This window comes from Hyaena hyaena, unplaced genomic scaffold (assembly GCF_003009895.1).
Source record: "Hyaena hyaena isolate Hyena2069 unplaced genomic scaffold, ASM300989v1 scaffold_427, whole genome shotgun sequence".
In the NCBI taxonomy this organism is placed as follows: domain Eukaryota; kingdom Metazoa; phylum Chordata; class Mammalia; order Carnivora; family Hyaenidae; genus Hyaena; species Hyaena hyaena.
Window position 1 is genome coordinate 610,070 of NW_024081064.1, and position 24,370 is coordinate 634,439.

General features: G+C 51.3%; 2 protein-coding genes across 15 annotated transcripts in view; one reads left to right on the forward strand and one right to left on the reverse strand.

Moving 5' to 3' along the window:
• WDR25 (WD repeat domain 25) overlaps positions 1-6,199 on the reverse strand; it is a 138,723-nt gene extending 132,524 nt beyond the window's left edge. The window contains exons 1-3 of one of the 10 annotated variants that reach the window (XM_039252948.1): positions 5,805-6,106; positions 5,030-5,215; positions 2,150-2,996 (exon numbers count right to left, since the gene is read on the reverse strand). In XM_039252948.1, coding sequence (XP_039108879.1) covers positions 2,150-2,956 — 807 coding nt within the window. In that variant the 5' untranslated portion in view covers positions 2,957-2,996; positions 5,030-5,215; positions 5,805-6,106. The other 9 variants (XM_039252953.1, XM_039252952.1, XM_039252949.1 and 6 more) reach the window with 9 other exon arrangements.
• Positions 6,200-6,279: 80 nt separating this feature from the next.
• WARS1 (tryptophanyl-tRNA synthetase 1) overlaps positions 6,280-24,370 on the forward strand; it is a 29,230-nt gene continuing 11,139 nt past the window's right edge. For 2 of the 5 annotated variants that reach the window (XR_005531867.1, XM_039252958.1), the window contains exons 1-6: positions 6,393-7,365; positions 12,205-12,383; positions 17,849-18,062; positions 19,052-19,160; positions 23,402-23,521; positions 24,015-24,197. Coding sequence is in view for 4 of the 5 variants with exons in the window: in XM_039252958.1 (XP_039108889.1) it covers positions 12,270-12,383; positions 17,849-18,062; positions 19,052-19,160; positions 23,402-23,521; positions 24,015-24,197 (740 nt within the window). In the remaining variant the exon portion in view is untranslated. Of the gene's footprint in view, positions 6,361-6,391; positions 7,366-12,204; positions 12,384-17,848; positions 18,063-19,051; positions 19,161-23,401; positions 23,522-24,014; positions 24,198-24,370 lie in introns of those variants that run through there. The other 3 variants (XM_039252956.1, XM_039252957.1, XM_039252955.1) reach the window with 3 other exon arrangements.

Below are 24,370 nucleotides of genomic sequence, written 5' to 3' on the forward strand. Positions count from 1 at the left end.
ACCCGCCCCCGCCCTCCTGGGGCCTAGCAGGGGATGCCCGTGCCCGTGCCCCTCAGGCGGCCCGCCAGGAGCCGCGCTGCCCTCCACAAAACTCCACCGCGCGCCTGGCATTAGACTGGGGGCTTCAGGCGCACACGCCTGGGCATGTGTCCCGCCTCAGAAGTGCCAACCGCAGGCCTCACAGACACGTTTGATCGCGGAGGAAGCCGACTCTGAGAGGTGAAGTGTGTTTCCCAAGGTCACAAAACTGACCCTGAGCCCAGACCCCTGTAACTCCAGCCACACACGCCCGGCACCACGCAGGCCCCACACGGGCCCGCCAGAAACCCCCAGATGTGCTCCTGACCAAAGAGACAAGCCCCACTGGGTGCCCCGTGGGCCGCAGCCTCTCGGGAAGGAGGGCCAGGAGCCCCTGCAGCTCGGGATTGAACCAAGCCTGTCAAGTGTACATCAGAAGCCTCCTGAGCCCCCAACCCCACAGGGAAAGCACCAAAGACCCAAGGGTAAAGTCCCCGGGCTCCAGACCAAAGGCAGAACGCAGCACTGCCCCCGAACGACCCGACCGTTAGCCTCGCCAGAAGAGAACACAGACAAGCAGTCTCAGGACTCAGACAGGCCACTTAAAAAATGACCCCCAACAACTGAGCTCATTTCAAAGCATCACCGCACTCAGGCTTCCCGTCTTCATTTCAGAAGATGCCTCCTAGGGTGGTAGGATGGTTCCAGAACACTGAGGAAAATAGAGGGAAGAAGCCGACACTCACTGAGCACCTGGAGGGGCACCTAGCTCTGAGCTAGGGGTTTGTAAGTGTTTTTCTCACCTGATCACAGGTAAAACTGTGCCCTTCACAGAGGAGATGCCAGACCGGAAGTGGGGCCAGCTGACCACCCATGAACTACCAGGTGCTCTGTGGCAAAACTGGATCTGAGGCCATGTCCCTTCAACTCCAAAGCCATTTTCTTTCCAGGAAGCTTTCCTTCAGCTCGCATTTACTCGGCACCTGCTGCATACAGGTAACTTGCTAGGTGGTGCCAAGAGTGAGAAGGGACAGAGCAGAGCCCAGAGGGGCTGGAGACAGGTCAGGGGAGGTGCGACACAGCTGCCACACTACACACCTGAGCACCTGGGGACTGCTTACTGCGAGTCTGTGTGACTTCAGGAGCTTTCAGATGAGTAACAACAAGGGGACCTGGAGGGCTCAGTCAGTTGAGCGTCTGACTTCTGCTCAGGTCATGATCTCACAGTTTGTGGGTTCGAGCCCCGCGTCAGGCTCTGTGCTTACAGCTCAGAGCCTAGAGGCTGCTTCAGATTCCATGTCTCCCAATCTCTCTGCTCCTCCCCCACTAGCATTTTTTCTCTATCTCAAAAATTAAATGAACATTAAAATTTTTTTTAAGTCAGTAAACACTAAAAAAATAAACTAAAATAAGTAACAACAAGAAAGTTTCTGTGGAAACCGGAAGTCCTTCACAGCATCTACACCCATCACGCTTACAGCCAAAGACCTCCTGCCCCATCTCCCCCCCTTCACCAAGTGAACCTCCCCCTCCTTCTGGAAGCCTTCACCTGGGCCTCCCAGACTGGGCCGCTGTCCCTTGCAGGGGGTTCACAAAGCACCTGGGTCCCACTGAGGGTCCAGTCCTCACGCCCCTGAGCCGAGGGCTGGGAGAGCGTCTCCACTTGTCCCTGGCCTCTGCCATGCTGCACACCCTCAAGCCAGCGGCCAGCATGCCGCCTGGCACGGAGTGGGCACACGGCTCAACACCCAGTGCGGTTCGCAGGGGCCTGGGGCTTGTCCTGGGCCTGCTTTCCTCTCCCTCTCACTGCCCTCGCTCAGCGGCCTCACTCCCCTCCCCCGGGCTCCAGGTGCGCCTGCGTGTCCTCAGTGCCCCCAAACGGACGGGGACTAGTACCGTCTGGTGCCCTCAGAGAGGCAGCATCGGGGAAGAGGGGACAGAAGGAACCAGCAATCCTGGGTGGGCCACCGAGAAAGCACTTTTAAATGCAACGGAGAGAGTGACACAAACTCCCCCACAGAAGTGCACAGCACCCCCACCTCACTGTTGTGAAGGACAGGACACCCCAGCAGCCTACGTCCCAGCAGGACATCCCAAGAGCCCCAAAGAAGGGGTGTCACTCAAGTCTTACCTTGAAGGTTTTGTCCATGGAAGCCGAGAGAAGCATGTGACTCTTAGCAAAGACCGGACACCACTGAACACTGTTGACGGGGCCCCTGTGGCTTCTCAGGTGGAAGAGCACTTTCTTGGGAATCGTCGTTTCTCTATACTGACTGTCCAAATATGGCTCAATAAACTCAGACACTCTGGGGGCCACAGAGAGGGGGGCTGGGGCACGCCCTACAGACGGGCCCTGTGCCTCCGTGTCTTTACTCTTGCCTGTCTCTGTGCTTAATGCCTGCGACTGTCTTAGTCTTTTGGGGGTATAGGGAACGACACAGTCCTCACACCTTTTCCTCTGAAGAGAGCTGCTGTTTCCACCTGGGGTTTCAGATTTGGTTTGGGCACAGAACGACAACGCGGGGGAGTCGTAAGCTCCCCGGGAGAGTTTCACCTGCTTCAAGTGGGCAGCCGCCAGGGGCGCATGGCCGGCTGGAACGTGGCTGGTCCACAGGGAAGGCCGAAGAGGCTTGCCTGCGGGGAAGGTGACCTCGGGCTCTGCTCTGGGCCACTGCAGCCTCTGGCTGGGGGAAGATCCCGGGTCACTTCTCCAGAGCCGAACCAGCGGGAGACGATGGCCAGCCGGGTCTTCACGAGAACCAAGCTGCGTGGGCACCGCTGCCCCTTCCGTCTCATCGGGGCCTTCCAAGGCAAAGTCCTGCGCATGAGGTTTGACCACATCTGAGAAGTCCTTCATCTGGCTGGCAGCATCAGAACTTTCCTCAGCCTCAGCCTCAGTCTCTGACTCGGAGTCATCATAAGCCACCAGTGAAGCCATTGAAGTCACAGTTTCTTGCTATCGTCGGAGGACAAACTACCTAAGACCCAACAAAGTCAAATGTCAGAAAATACACATGTAATTAAAAGAAAACCTGCCATCTAGCAAAGACACGATTGGAAAACTCTAAGAAGAAACACATTAAAAACATGAGGGCTTTTTTGGGGCACCAGGGTGGCTCAGTTGGTTAAGTATCCAACTTTAGCTGAGGTCATGATCTCACAGCTCGTGGGTTCAAGGCCCGCATCGGACTCTGTGCTGACAGCTTGGAGCCTGGAGCCTGCTTCCGATTCTGTGTCTCCCTCTCTCTCTCTGCCCCTCCCCGGCTCACAGCCCCCGCTCCTCAAACATTAAAAAAATAAATTTAAAAAAACACCTTTTAAGTGAGGGCTTTTCTATATACCAGGTATAATTAAAAGATATCATTTTTTTCCAAATGAAGACTGTGGACTATCTAGGAATAACTTTAACAAAAATTAGCAAGACCTATAGGAAAAAAACTAAAACTTTCATATTGAAAAATATAAAAGAGGACCTGACTGAATGGAGACAGGATGTCTGGACAGAAAGATTCAAGATTTTAAGATGTCTTTCGTAAGGTCAATTTGGGCCGCTGAGGGTAGGTCTGAAAATACTAAAATGGAAAGATGTCCAGAACCCACCAAGTATGAAAAGCTCGTCCCCCACACTTTCGCCCTCCCCTTGGGCTCCAGTGCCTCCTTTATCCCCCCCACCCCGCCTAGATATCCTGTCTCAACAACAGGCCAGATGGGGAGGCAGACCCACAACACAAGATCAGGGTATTGTTGGAGAAACCAATTCCCCCAGTTTGGAAGGTGTGGTCCAAAAGCCCCAGTTTCACTCCGAACACAAACTCACAGCCATGACTCTCCCCTTTCTGAAAGTTTCTTCCTGGGGCACCTGGGTGGCTCGGTCGGTTCAGCACCTGACTTGAGCTCTGGTCATGATCTCACAGTTCGTGAGTTCCAGCCCCACATTGGGCTCTGCGCTGACACTGCAGAGCCTGCTTGGGATGCTCTGTCTCCCTCTCTCTCTCTCTGCCGCTCCCCAACTTACATGCACACGCTCTCTAAATAAATAAACTGTAAAAAGAATTCTTTAAACGATTCTTCCTGAAATTCTGAACCATCATATGCAATATATTTTTGCCAACTAGTTTCTGGAAAGAATTACTTCAGTCCGGAGTCCCATTCCGTGCTTTTAAGATGAAGCACAGTCAGGAGGACAAGGACGTCAAGCACATCCAGGACAGCAGGTGGCGCCCTGGAGCAGCGCTAAAACTTCGCAACCCACCAACTTCCAAGATCGCCCACCGCCCTACCTTACTACACCACACTGAGCCTCCCGTCCTGCATATGAGGTTAGAGCAGCGCCACAGATTCCCTCTGGGTCCTCTGTTAAGCCACTCAGGACCGCCTGGCTATCACCCAGCTCCTTCCCTGGAATCAACCACCTCATGCCTTCCTTCTACGCCTTCCCCGCCCCCCCAAGGGTACCGATCGCCTGCGGGGCCGATCCGCCCAACGCGTTACATCTTCATTCAAAAAACGTCTGTCGTCTACCTCCTCCAAAAACCGCACCCCCACCTGCAGCCCAACCTAAGCAGGTAAAATAAAACTGCAACCAGCCAATCATCTCTAGCAGAACCAACAAACCCGACTAATTAGGGACTAATGGACTGTGCTCTCCCAACAACTTGGCGTTTCTGTCCTCCACCTACTCAGCCCGGTCCTGCGGCCCATCCTGATCCGACAGGTCAGCTGTCCGGGCTCCTGCACATGGCACCACACACCACAGCACACCCTTCCTCCCGCTCCCGCTCCCGGGGAACCTGCCAGGGCCCCACCGTGCCCAGCCCCATGATGGAATCCCACCCACCTCGTTATCTGCAGGTCAACTCACAAAAGAGGCCGATGGCCGGAATTTAAAAAGAGGTCTAGGGCAAAAGATCAGAGAGCAGTGGGACTGAGGCCCGTAGCCCCCTTCCTAACCAGGCAAGGCGGCAGGCCTGAATGAACGCAGAAGGGTGGATGCCAAGGCTCCCGGCCCTACCTGCTTCGTGTACACCACTTAGTCACGCTGCCGGAGCGCGGGCTACTCACCAAGCCCCACACCAAGCAGCAGGAGCGCGCGGCAAGCAACCCGGTGAACGATGCCCGGTGCTCACCATGGTCACATGCCGGCGGGAGACACAGACCACGACCGGGTGAGATACAGGGTGTGAGGCAGTAAGAAATCCTAAGGAGAAAAGTAAAGCAGAGGAGAGTACAGAAGGCGCTGGGCTCGGGGCTGGGGCTGCAGTTTCGAGGCCGACCTAAGACAAAAGGTGACACCTGAGCAATCCAGGCTCTGGAGGGGGAAGGGAGCAGAGGTGCTCAGAGGCCCTGGAGGCTGGACCAGCAAAACGAATCAAATGGGGTAAGAGAGGAGGAGGCAAGGGTGGCTCAAGGAAAACACACAAAAATGGAGAAGAACGGGAAACATCGGGAACAGCTAAACTTGAGGGGGTAAAGTGCTGCCTTTTATGTGTCTAAGGCAAGTTGGGGGGGAGTAAACTACGTCACGGTGTGGGGCGTTCAACTAAGACAAAGAGGTTCGGGAGAAAAAGCTAAGGACCCTGGAGAAACGAGGCTACAGAGTGGGGGCGTGGCCCTGAGAGTCACCGGCCTGTCAACTCCACGGGGACAAGACCTGTTGTGTTTTGCTCACTGTTTGATCCCCCGCATCTAGAAATCTTCGCGAGATGCAACCTGGTGGGAGGAGGGGGCACAGAGAAAGTAAAAGAAATAGGACATTCTCATTCGACAAACATTTCCGGACTACCTACTCTGTCCTGAGCCCTATGCTGGGGCTCGTGTGTACAGAGATTAAGCACAAAACCCGGCTCCTGCGCCGGAGGCCACAGACTGAGAAAGGCAACAAAGACGATACGACCAGAGCTGGGTTTTGAAGGATGAGTAGAAGTTAGCCGAGCTGTCAAGCACTGCAGGTAAGGCTGGTCCAGGGCACTGCGCGGCCGGAAGGCGGCAGCGACGAAGGACAGGAGAGGGACGGAGAAAGGGCCGCGCCGAGGGGTGTGGTGCTCTCCGGCCGCCGCCGCGGGGCCCCAGCCCCCTCCCGTCCCCGGGCCCGCCGCTCACCACACGCACCGGAAGCGCTCAGTCCTCCCGGAGGCAGTGCCGCCGGCACAGCGCAGCCCAGATGCGTTCCGCCGGTGCCGGGACCTCCAGCCAATCACCCGCGGCCTCCGTCCCGCCCTCTGCGCGAACAGCCAATGATGGTGCGGCCTGGCCGGAAGTGGTTCCGGCCGGAAGGAGTTTCCAAGGACGCCCAGGAGGCCGCCCGTGGCTGAGCCGGCGGTGCTGAAGGGCCCGGCTGGGCCGGTAAGTGAGGGGATGAGGGAGGGCGGGAGGCCGGGGCGGTGCCGGAAGACGTGGCCCTCCCGGAGCCGCCTGCAGGCGAGGGCTCGGAGTATCCTCCTCAGAGCCCGGCTCGCTGCCCGCCGGGTTCTGGCACCACGAGGGGCGTGGAGGCTGGCACGGCGCTCCTCGCCCCCTTCCTCCGAGCGCCCGCGTCCCCGTCTGTCGCCCACTCCGGCCGGCACCGACCCTGCATCGTCGCCTCCCTCTTCCCTTTCCCGGCGGCGAGAAGCCCCCAGTGTTAACGGGTGTCTGTCACGTGCCGGGGGCTTTGCCTATAGTCTCGTACTCAGTCCCCTCCACGGTAAAGTGAGGAGGCTTCTTTATGCCCATTTCACAGATGAGGAAACCGAGGATGAGGCAGAGAGGTAGTGTGGCTTGCGCCACGTGTTGAAACGAGAGACATGCCCGAGATGGGATTGAAACCCAGGTCCGCCCGACCCCAGAACTCCTGATCTTTCCCACTGCATTGCGCTGCCTCAGTGAACAGCTGCGGGGAAGGCACGGTCGCCTTTCGGCCTCTCCACGACTCCACATAACAATTAGTCATCCTGATGCTCGGGTGGGGATCAGGAAGAGGGTGGAGAGGTTATGCGGAGGCCAGTCTCGGGTATGGGGCGGCTGATGCAATGACCGGCTAGTAGCTCGGTTCTCAAGACGGTTTCCTTGGTCTCCACCCGCACCCCCCCCCCCACCAAGCCACCCCTGATTGGACAGTCTCATCAGAGGTTGGTCAAGAATCTCAAGTGTTTCTGAGAAACGGAGTGGTTTCTTTAAAACGCCCCTAGTACAAATAGCTGAAGAGTAGGGTAAACAGGGAAAAAGAAAGAAGAGCCTTTTACTAAAAAGGAAACTGAAAGAAACAGGGGAAGACTATTAAAGAAGACCTCTGGCTGCACAGGGCAGTCTCAGCCTCGCAACTGCCCCGCGTGACCAGTGGCCACCTCTGCAGTGTCTCCCACAACCTGGGTATGTATTGCCAGCTCTGCCAGGCTTAGAGCTTCTTGGGATTTCTACCAGCCTTCTACCAACGTGCTGGAAAGCTGGGGTGGGGCAGGGGAGGTGAGGGGTGGTCTCTCCTAGAATCAGGGCGTATCGTGCGTGCCTTGTGTTTCGTCCCGTTGACCCAAGTTCAGGTGCACAGCTTCCCTGGGGAATGGAGGTGTTGGTGGAGTAGTTAGCTGCCTGTTGGGATTTATGGCTTGACTTGCCACACTTTGTGTTTGCTCTCCTGTTTTTCACTGATGAGGCCCCCCTTACATCGTCCGTACCCTAAAGAGTCAGCGTTCTCATTGTGACAAGCGAGACTTAGCCTACGCCGGCTTCTTATATGTTGGTGTCTTCTTTGCCTTTGAAGGTCACATACATTTTATTATTTGAAGGGGAAAATTACCCTTCCTCCTGTGTTTAACAAAGAAAAGGTAGACATAATCTGTCTCAGGGTTCGAAATATTAAAGAACTCCTTTTGCTCTACCAAAGTCACTTTCGTATCCTCTGGGAACAACAGAGCTCTTGTCACCCACACTCCGGGGCCAGGATGTGAAGGATGGTATCCCACTTCCTGGTGGGGTTCCAGGCATCCAGAAACTACTGGGTGACCTGCTCTTCCCGGCTGCCCTAGAATGGTCTGTGTTTATGCCACCCTTTCCCCAGATTGCAGAGTATTCGATCCTCTTTGGCATGATTTCATCGTGGCCCAAGTCCTATTGTTCAGTTAAACAGTTCTATTATTCTTTCTATTCCTCATCCCAAAAGCAGCCAGTTTCTTCAAGTGCTTGTTACACCCCTCCAGACCAATGGAACCTGTCAAAATGAGCACAAGATTCAAGTTCTCTAAAAAGAGGACTCGAGAATTAATTTTTAAGAGCCTTTTAACTTTTTCTTTAAAGGTGCGCTGTGGTCTGCTATGGAGTCTGCAGTTCTGCTCTTTCTACTCCCAATACTTTTCTCAGAGGAGATGATAGATTACTCCACCGATTATTGCTTTGTTTCTTTGTTTTAGATTGTAGGATTTGTGAAATAGATAAAACAACTCTCCTTAACAAAGATTCAAGGCTGCCTGGGTGCCTCAGTTGGTTGAATATTCGACTTTTGATTTCGGCTCAGGTCATGATCCCAGGGTCACGGGCTCGAGCCCTGCGTCGGGCTCTCCAATGAGCCTGGAGCCTGCTTAAGATTCTCTCTCCCTCTGACCCTCTCTCCCCTACCTACCTTTCGCTTTCTCTAAATGTGTGTGTGTGTGTGTGTGTGTGTGTGTGTGTATGCATTATAGATACACATACATACATAAATATGTATAAAGATTCAAAGCCCTACTTGCAGTTTATGCAGTAGACACCAAGACAGTTGTCTGTACATTTTTGGCATCTCAGACCCCTTTGTAAAAGTAACCCGGATACTCTGGAACCTGAATGCTCTGCTGAAAGCCATGCCCATGCTAGTGTGTATGTCGTTTCAGGCACGCCAAACTAAGGGTTATAAACCTCCAAAGTTACCCTTCATTCTAAAAGTCAACAAAGAAGTAAAAGAGCATGTCGACTAGATGTGAGAGAAAAAGACAGCGTGCACATGAGACGGTGGTAGATGGGTGGGTGTGTGAAACAGGAGAGGTTCTGTTGTGTCTGTCATCACTGAGATTGCATCATACACACACACACACACAAGTTTATCATGTGGATTGTTCCCATGCTCTGTTTGCCTCATGATCACAAAAGCGGGGAGACCTCATCTGCTGTTCCCTCATTACATTTAGTTCCCGTGTGCTTCTTCTCGAATGGAGTTCTGCTGGGGAAAGACATTTTCCCCTACAATATGGACCCTAAGTGCAGACTCCAGTCATCTAGCTGCTTCTCTACAGTTACCTGCTCCATTGCAGGGGGGAGATTGTGTCTGTCCAGCACTCACCCAGCTGTCCTAACTTCTACTTTCCTTGGGCATTTTTAGGGGTAATTCTGATCTGTACTTGCTGTTAGCCATACCTGCAGACTTCAGAACCTTACTGCTGTCACCAGTTGCCTTTTATGCCAGACACCATGTATTTCGAAGGACAGGGATAAACCGGAGGGAATTCCAAAGAGAGTGACCAGGATGGTAGGCAGATGTTAGTGGGGGGCGCAGCCAGACTGGGAGTGTGAGGCCTGGAGAAGGTGCCTGGCCCTTCCCAAACCCTGGCAGCCTCCGCTCCGTGGTAGGATGCTAAACATGAGGCTGTTTAAAGTCCCCATGGGGGAAGTCTACCTTAAACTGGACAAGGCACTTGTGAAGATAACATAAAGGTATAAACCTTCAGGGGAAGATTGAACTGGGTGGCCGATGAGAGTGATTAATTCAATAAATGTTTGTTGGATAAACTTACGTGTATGAGACACTGGAAGCACATGAAAGAGAAAGCCCGCTGCCTGCCCTCACTGTCTGGTGGAGACGGCAAGAATAACTAAATGCAGTGTGAGTGCCCTGATAGAGTTATTAACGAAGCGCTTGGGGACCCCTGATGACAGAGGGATCAGCTTGGCCCCAGGCGCAGGAGTCAGGAAAGGGTGCTAAAAAAGAGGAGAGGTCTGAATTAGTAAGATGACCGGAAGTGTGCCTGCAGAGGAGGGTATCACGTTCCAGGCAGGGGAGAAGCTGGAATTCCCAGAGAGCACGTGACTCAGAGGGGCTCTGGCATCAGATCCTCGCTTAGCTACGCCAGCGGCGGAACCTCAGAGCGGTTCTGACTTCCCTGCACCATCAGCCTCTCATCGGCTAATGCAGAACAGGTTCACTGCTTTGAGGAAGCGATGCTTCCATGGTCATCTGTGGCTAGAAATCGCTTTCCTCCCCTTGATTGTTACTAGATACAAGCCTGGGTGTTGTCCTCGCCAGGGCTAGTCAGGGGCTTTTCCAATTCCTTACCTTTTTTTATAGTCCTCCCTCAGCTGGGCCTGTGTTATCTGAGACAATCATTTCACCCAACTTCCCTTTCTGGGAATTGAGGTGATTCTCAGCAAGGAGGGAAAAGAAAAAGGCTACTGTCTCATTTTGGTTTCAGTATTATGGTTTTTTCATTGACTTATAAAAATTGGCCTACTTAAAATTTATATACTTCTTAAGTGAACATTTAACGAATTGATAAAAAAATAAATTACCCCTTGAGGCACCTGGCTGGTGCAGTTGGCAGAGCATGCGACTCTTAATCTTGGGGTCGTGAATTCGAGCCCCACAAGTAGTGTTTGTTTAAAAAAAAAAATTACCTGGGGTGCCTGGGTGGCTCAGCTGGTTAAGCATTCAACCTGCTCTCAGCTCAGGTCTTGATCTCAGGGTTGTGAGTTCAAGCCCCGCTTTGAGCTCCATGCTGGGTGTGATGACTATTAAAAAAAAAAAAATTACCCCTTAAGTGTGTGCGTTTGGTTCACACCAATATAAATAATCAGAGACACAAAATAGTCATTTATCGAATCCCTGCCGCAGGGCTGATTTTGTCATGGACTGTTTATCAGTTAATCCACGCTGTCTGTTACATTCCATCCACACACCAGTCTTGCAGGTAGTGGTACCGTCGGCCCCACCTCACAGTCAGGGGATACGTAGGATAGCTTCGGAGAGTGGAAGCTGCAGCCTGAGCTTATGTCCCGTCTCTACCACTTGTGTTGTCTTGGGCAAGTTTTGTACCCTCTCTGTGCCTCAGTTGACTCATCCGTGAAATGGAGACAGCCGATCTCTCTCACAGGATTACCGTGAAGCCTAAGCGAGTGGATGTGGATGAGGTGCCCAGAAAAGTAGCAGGTACGAGAGTGCCGGGAGTCAGCCACTCTGGCACAGCCCATTGTCGTTGTCCAGTCCTCATTCAAGGCACAGCCGCCAAGTCGTAGACGGAGCTGAGATCTGGGTGAGCCCCAGAACCCTGATGACAGTCCTTGTAATAGGTGTATATCTTGATTTAGTTTACGAAAGGCTACCTGCTGGTTTTTCCTCATTTCTTCTTTAGAGCAGCCCTCGAGGTAGGTGAAGAGGTTCCTGATGAGGCCACTTTATAGATGAGGGTTAGGGTTAGGGGACACTGACCCAAGAGGGGACTGACTGTGGCTGGTCTCTGCTCCAAGGCAGCACCGAGTGGCCTGCCTTGTGTCCCACCCTTTTCAAGGTTAACGCCAAATAATAACTAACAGAAGTGCGAGTACACTTTCTGCAGAGGTCTGCAGCGAAGTTAGGCAGCACATAGAATGGACGGACAGGCTATATATAGTTCTTCCCTCCTTGGGAGCCCAGGACAGATAAGGCCCTGCCCTGACTCCAGATAAGGCCTGGCCCTCCAGGTCTCGCTTCATCTGAGAACAGAGCAGCTGGCCGGCGGAGAAAGCCATGTTTTGGGTGGTTTGGTGGCTGTGGCTGTGAGGGCCTGGAAACCCTTCCCCAGCACAGTTAGCGTAAAGAGTAAATAGCAGTTTGCCAAGCGTTCTTTGCTCTGGTGGACTTAGGTTTGTCAAAACACTTTGGTATTTGCTCCCCAAGCAGACACGAGTCCTGCCTGGGCACTGGGCACGGCTCACATGCTCTTAGCTGGGGGCCCTCCTGTGCTGCCCTGAACCCCTGGCCCTGCCTTCTGCCCTCATCGTTGGCACTTGCTCTTCCTCTTTTCTCCTTCTTTGTGGCCCCAGATCCCTGTGTCTGCCTTACTAACATTATCGTATCCGCATCCTTGCTTGTGACTCCACCAGCCTCATGGGCGAGACGAAGGACTGGGTAGATGCGGGAGAGGTGAAACAGCTACAGTGCTTTGTTAATCGGTCTCTCCCTCCCTCTCCCCTTCTCTCCCTTCTCCCCCACAGTTTTGTCGGGACCACTGAGCAAACCTTCCAACGCCCTAGCCGGCTAGAGACCCAGGTCCTGGAAGATGGCGGATATGGCCAACGGCGAGCAGGGGTGCGCCTCCCCCCTCGACCTGTTCCACAGGGTAGCTGCCCAGGGAGAGCTCGTGCGGTCCCTCAAAGCTGGAAAGGCTCCACAGGTAACGGGGTTCTGTGGGGTTCGCTGCATGTGCATCTGGGCCAAGTCCGGGGTCCTGTTTCCCAGGAGCAGACTGTTCCCACGACTCTGTTCCCTCAGTAACTCAGGTCTTTGGACCATGAGTTTATTTTCTCCTTTATTGATGTGTGTGGTCTAAAGAAAGCCTCTGCAACCCAGCAGTCCTCCACCCGCCTGTTCCCATTTCCTATGCCCGGAAACAAACATTTCAGTTCTTGGAGCAGATTCTTTGAGATGTACTCCCCCATTTCTCTATTGCTCCTTGTCGATATTCAAGTTTGGGGCACTGACTGTGGCTGAGAGGAGTTAGCACCTCCGTCAGCGCCTCCCACCCTCTGCCGTCCCGTGCATGTCACGGTGTCAGCATCCATGCCGCTGGGGCCGCAGGCAGACCCGCGAGTATACTCCAGCTCCCCTTCCTCTCCTGCCCTGGAGTTGATGTGTGTTCTGATTCCTATTTGCTCGGCATTTCCGTGTCCTAATGGTAACGGGTCTCCGGGCCCCCTGGGTCAGTGAGTCTCCTCCCGGGGCACTCATGTCGGCCAGTCTGTAGCTCATCTTCTCGAAAAAGTCTCTCCCAGGACCTTCGCCTGCTCAGGACTGCTGCTCTTGCTGTCCACGCTGCCCCCTCTTCATTCCCGCGGTGGGCTCTGCTTCCTGATCCTGTCTTTCTTCTCCTTTGTTTACTCTGTCTTGACAGAGCAAATCCTCCAATGGGTTCTGAAAAAGTTAGTGCTAAAGAAATAATTTGGGAGGATCTTGCATGTCTAAAAGTACCTTTATTTTGTCTACTGTTTGATAAGCAGGGTGGGTGTGGAAGTGGTTTTGCCACAGATTTCTGAAGCCAGTGCTCTGTCCACGTAGCTCCCAGGGCTGCTGTGGAGAAGCCAGGTACTGCCCCCTGCCCTGTCTCTGTGGAAGTCTGCAGGAGAGGTTCTCCGCTCCAGCGTTCTGATATTTCTTGGGCTGTACTCAGTGCTCAGTCCTTTCTAACTAGACACTTAAGACCCTTAATTCTCAGGGCGCCTGGGTGGCTCAGTCAGGTCAGCGTCCGACCTGGGCTCAGGTTATGCTCTCGTGGTTCGAAGGTTTGCTCCCCGCCCTGCCTCACCGGGCTTCCCAGGTGCTCTCATGCGTGTGCTTGCTTTCTCTCTCTCTCTCTCAATAAACTTAAAAAAAAAAAAAAAAGAGGACTGTTAATTCTCAGAAATTCTATTGTTTCTTTGATTTCCTCTCTCCTGTTTTCTCTGTTTCTTCTGGATTTTTTTCCCTAGAAGTTTGCCCCCTCTGTTCGTTTTTGTTTGTTTTAATTTTTTCTTAATGTTTTTATTTATCATTGAGAGACAGAGACAGAGCATGAGCAGGGGAGGGGCAGAGAGAGGGGGAGACACAGAATCCAAAGGAGGCTCCAGGCTCTGAGCTGTCAGCACAGAGCCTGATGCAGGGCTCAAACTCACAAACTGCAAGATCATGACCTGAGCCGAAGTCGGATGCTTAACCGACTGAGCCACCCAGGCGCCCCCTTTTTTTTTTTTTCCATTTTTTTAATGTGTTTGGTTTTTCTTAATTTCTCCTTTCCATTTTGTTTTTTTGTTGTTCTCTTTCAGATATATTTCAGATCTATTTCCTCAACTTCTTCTGTTTCCTTTTTTTTTTTCTTTGAGTAGGCTCCACACCCAACATGGGGCTTGAACTCCCAACCCTGAGATAAAGAATCCCCTGCCCCACCGACTGAGCGAGCCAGGCGCTCCCTCCTCAACTCCTAATCCTCCTATCGTGTTTCATTTATCCTGTCATTTTTTAACTTCACGAGTCATTTGCTTTCTGAATGTCCTTTCCTTATAGCACCCCATTATTGTTTCCCAGGTACAGTAAGTGACCTTTTTATGTTTGAGATCTTTTTTTTTTTTTTAATTTTTTTTTAAGGTTTTTATTTATTTCTAGGAGAGAGAGAGAGAGAGACAGCGTGAGCAGGGGAGGGTCAGAGAAAGAGGGAGACACAGACTCTGAAACAGGCTCCAGGCTCCGAGCCGGCAGTCGGCACAGAGCCCGACGCGGGGCTCGAACCCACGAACCGCGAGATCATGACCCAAGCGAAAGTCGGACGCTTAACCGACTAAGCCACCCGGGCGCCCCTTTATGTTTGAGATCTTGACGATGGTTTTCCTGATACCCTCTGTGGGACAGAGGGGCTGGGCTGTGTGGCTGTCACTGAGCCTCCCTGTTCCGTGCAGTGCCCCCCCAGTCTAGACACTTCTAACTCCACCTCCCTAGCACGGAACCTCTGTTTGCGGGAGGCGGGGAGCCAACCAGCTGCTCCTCAAACAGATTTCAACGCGTGCTCCTGTTTTTAGAACCCACTATCGCCCTCCCTTCCTCCGAGGCCCCAGCCCGGGACTCCCCTGCGACATTCCCGTGTCTGTGTGACATCCTGCCACCAGTCACCCGGCAGCTCTGCAGCTCCCCAAATCTTGTCGCTGGCACCCTTTTTCTGCTGCCTTTGTCCCCACGGGGTCACGCCTTTCTCATAGATCCTCTGCTGTTGCTGCGGGACGTTTCAGCAGTGTAACCTGTTCCGTCTGCCTCTTGAATGCATGCGAGCACCGCCTTTCATTCCACGATGCCTCCTCCACTCTTAGGTCTCTTGGCTGCTTCGTCGCCGTGACTTCCTCGCCCCTCACTTCCAACCCCTGATGTCTTGTTTTCAGGAGCCCTTCCTGGGTCCTCCCCAGATGGTATAAACCATCTCCCAACCACCCTGGCAATTTACTTCGACTCTTTGGACACCAGATAAACCATTATATGTTAAAAGAAATAAATAGTACCATAAGACAGTGGAGTTGGTTATTCACAGAAAGTTTACGCACCAGGTAGGACTCAGTGGATAAGGCTAAGTTGTTTATAAAAACCTTGAAAATAGGGGCGCCTGGGTGGCTCAGTTGGTTGGGCGTCTGACTTCAACTCAGGTCATGATCTCACAGTTCATGAGTTTGAGCCCCGCATCAGGCTCTGTGCTGACAGCTCAGAACCTGGAGCCTGCTTCTGATTCTGTGTCTCCATGTCTCTCTGCTCCTCCCCCAGTCACACTCTATCTCTGTCTCTCAAAAACGAATAAACATTAAAAAAAAATTTTTTTTTAAACCTTGAAATAAATAAAGGGCCCAAATGTTGCTCATTTACTCTTTAAACCCATGTTTTAAGACTTGACAGTGGTATTTTTATCTATTTAATATTAAATATGAATACCATTTCATACGTGTTTTTAGTTAGGAATTCCAGTTATGTTCATTGTTAATCACACAATACTTAACACAGGTTAGAATTACTCTTTCAAGTTTGTTCTTTACTTAAGCCATCAGCTGACCCTCAGCGAGAGAGATCAGAGGCTGCACAATGAAGTCAGAGCAAAATGATGAAAAGTCAGAAGTAAATTTGACCCTGGAATGTGTTATAATAGAAGCACCTGATGTTTTAGAACTTCACTTTATGCAAAATACTGGAGCCACTTTGGGAGCACCGATATGGTGGTAACAGCTCCCTAAAAAGCAGGGTATTCCCCGGGGGGGTGGGGAACAAGTCAGAATCTAGGGGCTCTGAAGAGAGACAGTGGCTGGGAGCACGCACCGCTTGAGCAGCACTCAACTACTGACACTGGATCATAGAGGTTAAGCTACAGAGCAGTCTTTTTTCTTGTGCTCTTAGTTTAACTAAACTTTTCAATTGGAAGTGCACCATTTTGTGAGAAAAGTACGGCGATCGTCGTCAGACAGCTTCCTGAATTTTCTTAAATGACCACACCTGTGTAACCAGGGCCCAACTCAGAAAACCGGACAGCAGTGCCTGGAAGCCATTCTCGGGCCCCTTCAGCCACTGCCTCTGTCCTCCACCCTAGGCCTCCACCGTGGGTAGTTCTGCCTGTGTTGGAGCTTTACATAATCAGGTTGCATGTCATCATTTTTTTTTTCTTCCCCTAGGAAGTCAGCATTTAAATCCTGTTTCAGCATTCTGTCCCATGTTAGATTAAGAAAACAAGAAAATCAACGTGGCAAGCTGGCCTGTCTATTTAAATCCCACTCCAGACTACAGACCATTCCCGAGCAGGGATACCGCTTAAATGTTTGACTTTCAGAGAGCCTCCAGGTTGCCAGCAGAGCTCGAGCAGATAGAGTATGAAATGTCAACACAGCCGGTGATAAAGGAGCATTGACTAAAGTGTACTTCAAAGCAAGCTAATTCTTTCCACAGATAATCCGATAAATCGTGCTTGCTAAACATTTATAGGATTTAGCAAGGAGTGAGATGAGTAAGAGTACTCCCCTATCCGGCCTGGGCAAGTATCCTATCTCTTCTGTGAGGTATAGCCTGTGGGGTTATTCGGCCCAGGGTTCTAATTAATTTTAATAACGAATTCTGATAGTTTCCAAGTTTGAAACGCAAATCTATCTGCAGAACCTCCCCAAGGTATCAGTCCTCTGGCCCCGGGGCTGCTCCTGATGCAGAGCCACATCTGGACGGAGGCTGGTGTGGGGCCTCCCCCAGGAAGCCCAGTGTGTGGAACATTACGTGTGGGCTCTAAGCGGGAATATTCGTACTTCCTGCAGCAGGCAGATTGGACGGTGTATATTCTTTGTGGTCTAATCCAGCAAGGCCAATTACGGGAGCAGAGCTTTGGGGCGTAGCGTGACTAATCTGCCTAATGAAGCCTGCTCTTCAGAGGCCGGCCCTCATGGGTGGTAGTGTGGGCTTCTGGAGCAGGAAGTCTTTGATAGGTCCCCAGAGTACCCACGGGTATAGTCTACATTTGTTTTCTTCATGCTTCTCAGTATGCAGACACTTTGGACAGCTTGGTAAGACTCTAAAATACTATAACTTTCCCACTACATCCCTCCTTAGTTTATGACTTGAATACCTATATTTTTCCTTGCCTTTATCTGTTTCCCTGATGTCTAGGGTCGCCGTTACTGGTGGTATTATCTAAGCTGCCACCAATATTCATCTCAACTGTGTGGCACATAAAAGCAAGGTCCAATGTAGAATCCTGTATACTCAGATCAGGGAGGTTGTCACACGCGTTCTCTGGCATCGCTGGTGTTTGAGAAATCTTTAGCGTATTCACTGTGTCGTAAATGACAGCGTATATTGCATCACATTTCTCCTGTAGTGTTGGTGGTAGTAACCCATACATTCCATGGATCCGCTAGAACAATGCAAAAGTAAAATTCATCTGGGCCTGTGACTTGCTGTGTGTCCATGGGCCAGCTCCTTCACCTCTCTGAGTGTCAGAGTCTTACTGGAAAAGCACAGTGACAGTGATACCTGCCTCAGAGGGCTGTCATGAGACTGAAGGAGGTAACATGTGTGAGGGCCTGCCACATGACAGCAGTCATGTTCAGTAAAATGTCAGCTACGTTAGTATTTTTAGGCTTCATCCTTATTTCCTTTGTCCAGGATGAAATTGATTCTGCAGTACGGATGCTGTTATCATTGAAAATGAACTACAAAGCCGCCATGGGGGAGGATTACAGAGCCGACTGCCCTCCAGGGAACCCAGCGCCTGAGAGCGACAGAGGCCTGGGTGCCATGGAGGCCGAAGAGGATTTTGTGGACCCGTGGACGGTACAGACCAGCAGTGCTAAGGGCATTGACTATGACAAGCTCATTGGTACGTCCTGGGAGAAACCTCAACTTTTAGAAGTGATCCCATTGGTCACTAGTTGATCTCATTGGTGTTTTTTTATTTTGAATTATAAACCCAGTCACACTTCATCACCAAGAAAAAATAGATGCTAAAATCTTTTGTTCATGCATTATATTCCCAAAGGATTCTTTTCAACTGAAATAACAATGTAAAACTTACTTCAAAATAACAGTCTACAGAAGATAGCTTAGTAGCTTTCTCCTCTGTTTTGAGCAATTCAGAACTTCAGGAAAGGTCTCTTGCAATGGCATCTTTGCAGTCATTCAGATCACCTTTCACTGAATGGTAAAAGTCAGTAACGGATCACCTAAGTCTCCTCCAGTGATGTCGGCTGTGGAGCTGAAAAGCTGGATGTCTGCTTAAGAAGGGTGACTCCTCAAGGAGACAGGTCGCCCCTGGCAAGCCCTCCTCTCGGGACTTCCTGCTCAGGGAAGTCCTCACTCAAAGATCACTGGTGATCACCAGAGAGGAGGCGCTACTAAAATGGTTTTGTCAAAGTCGAGAGCCATCTACCATCATTTAAGTATAGACTGTCAGTGAGGGAAGATTCATTTGTAGACAGGTTAGTTCAACTCAGCAGCGAAAGAATATTAAAATCGTGGTTGTCGGTGTTCATGAAGTTTACCTCAGTAAGCCCAACCGGGGGCAAGGGGGTGGAGGTGAAAAGCCGCCGGCCACACTGAGTTCCAAATAGGCTTCCCCTCAGAATCCAGTCCCAGACAAACCAGCGTTTTATTCTGTAATTCATTTCCTGTTTTGCCGGTTGTCGTCTCAGCTGTCAGTGTTAGCGTGAACGACATATGATTTGGGGTTGAGGTCGGGACTGGGAGAGGGCTGGGTTCGTTAAGCTTGCACACGGATCACCAGCTCCTCCCCTCCAGTGATGCCCGATCACCACACCCCACACCCTCTAAGACAGCCATTTCCGCTTTATTACAATTTGATCTTTCCAGTTCGGTTCGGGAGCAGCAAGATTGACAAAGAGCTGGTGAGCCGGATCGAGAGAGCCACCGGGCAGAGGGCACACCGCTTCCTGCGCAGAGGCATCTTCTTCTCACACAGGTCAGGGCTTCCCACCCCCTCCCTTCAGTTCCAGACGGGACGACGAGGCCCCCCTGCCAGCTGCCTGCTATGGGGGGAAATGACAGCCGTTGTCTGGAGACTGGGGTCCACCTTCTGTCCTGTCAGTAACAGGCCGTGGGTTCATGTCCAGTCCCTCACCGTCGGGCCCCGGCTTTATTCACTTGTGAACTGCTCACTTCACGAGGTAGAGGTCACATACACAGCAGAGGAGGTTCATGCCAGAGCATGCACAATAAATCATAAAATGTCATAAGAGAAAAGAGATCATAGGGTCCAATTTTAACGTTTCCCACGCGATAAGCAAGAGACTTCCTGAAACTGTGCTGTCTTCCTGCCATTGTCCTGGCCCCTCATAAGTTGTAGCAAAAGAAACTAAGAGCGTGTACCTGGAGCAGACTATCCCTAGCTCCGACTATAAATTCCACGCAGATTGCATCAGAAAGTGGGCAGGTTCCCAAAGCGTTCTTGTAGCTCGTTGTTGAAGCTCTGCTCGGGCTGTTCTGTTCTGCTTGTGCTTCACGGTTATGGGAGAGCATGAGATCGCGCTCAGCCGGCTGCCAGCACACCTAAAATTCCACATGCAAAAGACTCCAGGCCCCATTCAGCCTTCTTTCCAGACAGAATATAATCAAGGCTTTTACCTCAATTAAGACCTAATTAACCTGTTTAAAGTACACAGTTCCATGGTCTTTAGCATCCTCATAAGGCTATGCGCCCATCCCCACCACTAACTCCAGAACATCTCCACCCCAGGAAGAAGCCCCGTCCCCCATGCCCCCTGCCCTGGCAGCCACCATCTCAGGTTCTCACGGTTCCTCGTGTTTGTTGCCGGGTGTGTTCATGCCTCCCTCCTTTTATACCTGAATAGTGTGCCATTGAATAGACCCGGCCCACGTTTTGTTGACCCGTTCCCCGATTGCTGGGCATTTGGGTCATTTTCACTTCCTGGTCATCGGTAAGGCTGCTCTGAACATTTGTGCACAAGTTTTTGTGTGGACATGCGTTCTCAGTTCTCTCGGGGTGAACGTGCGAACAGAACTGCCGCGTCGTAAGGTAGCTCCTGAACCTTCTGAGGATCCGCCAGACGTCTCCACGGTGCCCATGATTCTGCATTCCTGCCAGTAGTGCACCGCCAAGTGCTCCGGTGTGTCCACACCCTCACCCCCTCTTCCTGGTTTCTGTTTTGTGGTCGTTTCTTTATAGCCATTCTCGTAGGTATAAAGTGGCTTTTCTTCTTCTTTTCTTTTTCCTTTTTTTTTTTCTTAAGAGGGGGAGAGAGAGCACGGGCAAGATCTGGCAGGAGGGGCAGAGGGAGAGAAAGAGGGTCTAGGCAGGCTCCAAGCTCAGCAAGGAGCCTGATGCGGGACCCAACCGCACAACCCTGGGATCACAATCTGAGCCGAAATCCAGAGTCAGATGCTCAACCGACTGAGCCACCCAGGCGCCCCTGAAGTGGTTTTTCATTGTGTCTTGATTTATATTTCCCCAGTGACTAATAATGAGCATCCTTTCATGTGCTGATTGGCTAATTTTATATTCTTATCCTTTGCCCACTTTTGATTAGGTTATCTTTTTATTGAGCTGTGAGAGTTCTTTATAGAATATTCCAGATCCTAGTTTCTTATCAAATACATGGTTTGCAAATACTTGATTGTGTATGCTGTCTCTTCACTTCATTGACCGTGTTCTTTGAAACACAAAACTTGTTTCATTTTTATGAAATACAGTTTATTAGCATCCTGTCTAAGAAACTGCTGCCGAATCCAAGATCATGAAGATTTGCACCTGTGTTTTCTTCCGAGAGTTTTTTTACATTTAGCTGTGGGTTTTCCATAAATGCCCTCGGTTACATTAAGGAAGTTTCCTTCTCTTCTTAGCTTGTTGAGTATTTTCATCTTGGAAGGTATGGGGTTTTATTAAACTCTTCTGAGTCTGTTCAGATGACCATGGGGTTTTTGTCTTATGTTAATATTAATGGGGTGCGTCACGCTGGGGCGTCTTTGTGTGTGGAACCAACTTTGCATTCATAGGACAGGTCCCACTTGATCGTGGTGTTTCATCCTCCTTATATGCAGCTGGTTGCAAGGGTGTTGGCATCTGTACCGTGAGGGTCTTTAGTTCTGTGTCGCTCGCAGTGTGGAGATAACCTGGCCTCAGCGAGCTTGCAGATGTTCCCTCTTCAGTGTGTTTGGAAGAGTTCGTGAAGGATTGTTGATTGTTGAATACTTGATGGGACCCACCGTGAGGCCATCTGGTCCCGGCCTCTCCTTTGTGGCTCCTGCTTTGATTACTAGTTCAGCTTCTTTGCTTGTTCTAGACTTGTTCAGCTTTTCTGTCTCTTCTTGAGTCAGTTTGGTCGTTTGTTTCTTGCTAAGAATTTGTCTTTTTCATCCAGGTTGTCTCATTTGTGGGCCTGCAGTTCTTAGTATTCCTTTATAATCCTTTTAATTCCCGTGAAGTCAGTAATAACGTCCCTTCTTCCATTCCTGACTTTGGTAGAGTCTTCATGCTTCTTTCCCCACCTTGGTCACTTTAGCTGAAGGTTTACCAGTTTTGTTGATCTTAGATCAGAACTCAGCATTTTACAGCTCTTGCTGCCCATGTGACTTGCTTACTTCAGTGAGAAACCCCGTGGGCTCTTGGCTCCGGAAGGCATAGGACTTGCACCTTTTGGCCATCCTCAGATTTGAGAATGCCCTTCTAATTTATCATCTGTAAGGGGAGGGGGGGTTGGAGGAGAAGTAGCATGCGCCGTCAAGCTGCAGACTGTGGGCTTTGCCTAGATTCCCTCACCTGCTGGAAGCCATCCTCATGAAGCTGAGATCAGATTGCGAGGTCCAGTCCGCTCCCTCTGCTCCTTAAGAGCACCTGGCCCTGGGGCAGTCCCTCGGGGCTTAGAGACTTCAAGGACAGCTCACGGGACAGCCTCTTCTCCCTTCTGTAAGCCCAGAAAAGGTAGTTGTGAGAACCAAAGAAGGACCCTTTTCTTCCAAAATTACATTTTTTTTATTCTTTCCTTATTTCAAAAACTGTTTGTGATCGATCAGTCCCTGGAGATAAAAGAAGCTTAGCACAAAGAAACGATTCCCATGATCCTGTGAGCCCGAAGATGGGCACAGTGAACACTTGGTGTCAGCTGTGAGGACGGGTCACTTCTTTTTTTTTTTTTCTTTAATGTTTTATTGATTTCTGAGAGAGGGGGGGAGAGCGTGAGTAGGGGAGGGTCAGAGAGAGAGGGAGACATAAAATCCGAAACAGGCTCCAGGCTCTGAGCTAGCTGTCAGCACAGAGCCCGACGCGGGGCTCAAACCCACGAACCAGGAGATCATGACCTGAGCCGAAGTCAGACGCTTAACTGACTGAGCCACCCAGGCGCCCCGAGGGGTCACTTCTGAGAGCGTTCTTGTGTGGGGTCTCCCACCCAGACCTCCAGAAAAGGGCCTCTTTTATTTTGGCACACTGTCCGGAAACAAAGAGCATTCACACCCTGGAGTAGTGGGTTCACACCCGCCAACGTGGCAATCCCAGACGGGGCTTTTTAAAAATGCAGATTTCCAGACATCACCCCAGACCCACTGAGTCAGATTCTCTGAAGATGGGGTCCAGGAAGTATGTGCAGGTGGTTCTGCTGCACGGTCAGGAAGGAGGACCCTTCATGTGCATGGTCCGTGGGCCCTGGTCCTAGGGGAGGCCCGATGACGCCACGGCGACTCCCAGATGAAGACCCGTGGTCCCAGCCTGGCTGCGGGAGCCTGAATCAGACCTGCAGCTGGGGACCTCACCTCTGCATTCCCCATGGGCATTCCTCGCCCCTGGCCCAGAGTCAGGACCACGCAGAACCCTGCGCTCTTCCAGCCTGGCTCTCCAAGTCTCAGGGCTGGGGGTTCTAAACAAGGGAGTGTGCAGGGCCAGCTTGGTGCCATTCCCAGGAAAGCAGATGACGTGTGAACACTGATATTTAAAAATTCCAAAGGGGCTCCACTGGCTGCCCAACTGTATCCAGCTTTTATTCCAAACCTGTGTGCCTTATGCTTTTAAAACAAACACAGGAGAAATCCTGTCAGCAGACGTTTCCTGTCATTTTTCTAACATGAGCGCCATAGATAACAAATCTAATTATTATCTGTGTTGTATTTTCTCTATCATTTTCAGGTGAGCATGAGTGCCTTGATTTTTATTTCAGAAAACCACACTATCTCCTTTTCTCCTTTTTCCTTTAGAGATATGAATCAAATCCTTGATGCCTATGAAAATAAGAAGCCATTTTACCTGTATACAGGCAGGGGCCCCTCTTCCGAAGCGATGCATGTAGGTCACCTCATCCCATTTATTTTCACCAAGTAAGTATTGTGTTGTGTGCCCTTTACCGCCCTTACTGGTAAACCAGGAATGCTATTTATGACGCATGTCTAGATGACACGGTAGCCCCCGTTTGTGTTTGTCAGACAGACAAGGTGTGAGGGCACTGGTGCCCTTCTGGCTTCTGTTCACGTTCCTGGTGTCGCTTTAGAAAGCGTGCTGTGATGGGGTCGGCCAGCCTGTTTCCTCCTGTCCCTGTTCCAGTGACCGTAGCAGAGTCCCTTCCCTGTGCCCTCATCCCCACACCTGCGGGAGGGCAGTGGTGCTCCCACCTCCTGAGGCAGCTGCCAGCCTGCGAAGCAGCACAGGGCTGAAGGCAGGGCCCTCTAGGTGTCGGTCGTAGCGGTCACGTTTCATGGCATGACACCGTGCGGTTGGTTGTGTAGACAAGAGAGTTTTGACATCCACTGTTAGCAGGAACGGTGTCTTCGGTTGCAGAACAGGGAAGTGAGCCTCTTCCCCGGTGTCTCCTAGGTGGCTGCAGGACGTGTTTAACGTGCCCTTGGTCATCCAGATGACGGATGACGAGAAGTACCTGTGGAAAGACCTGACCCTGGACCAGGCCTACGGCTACGCCGTGGAGAACGCCAAGGACATCATCGCCTGCGGCTTTGACATCAACAAGACTTTCATCTTCTCGGATCTTGACTACATGGGGTAAGGAGCGGGGCCCCAGCCGCCTGCCACACAAGGATACGCGGCCGTCAGGGCCTCAGCCACGGCTGAGTCGGACGCAGCGGAAGTGGCCTTAGGTCTGATGAAGGTTTCCCTCCCTTTATGAAACATTAGGATATGGCTTACTGCTTTCATTCCCCAGGTCAGGTTTCGCT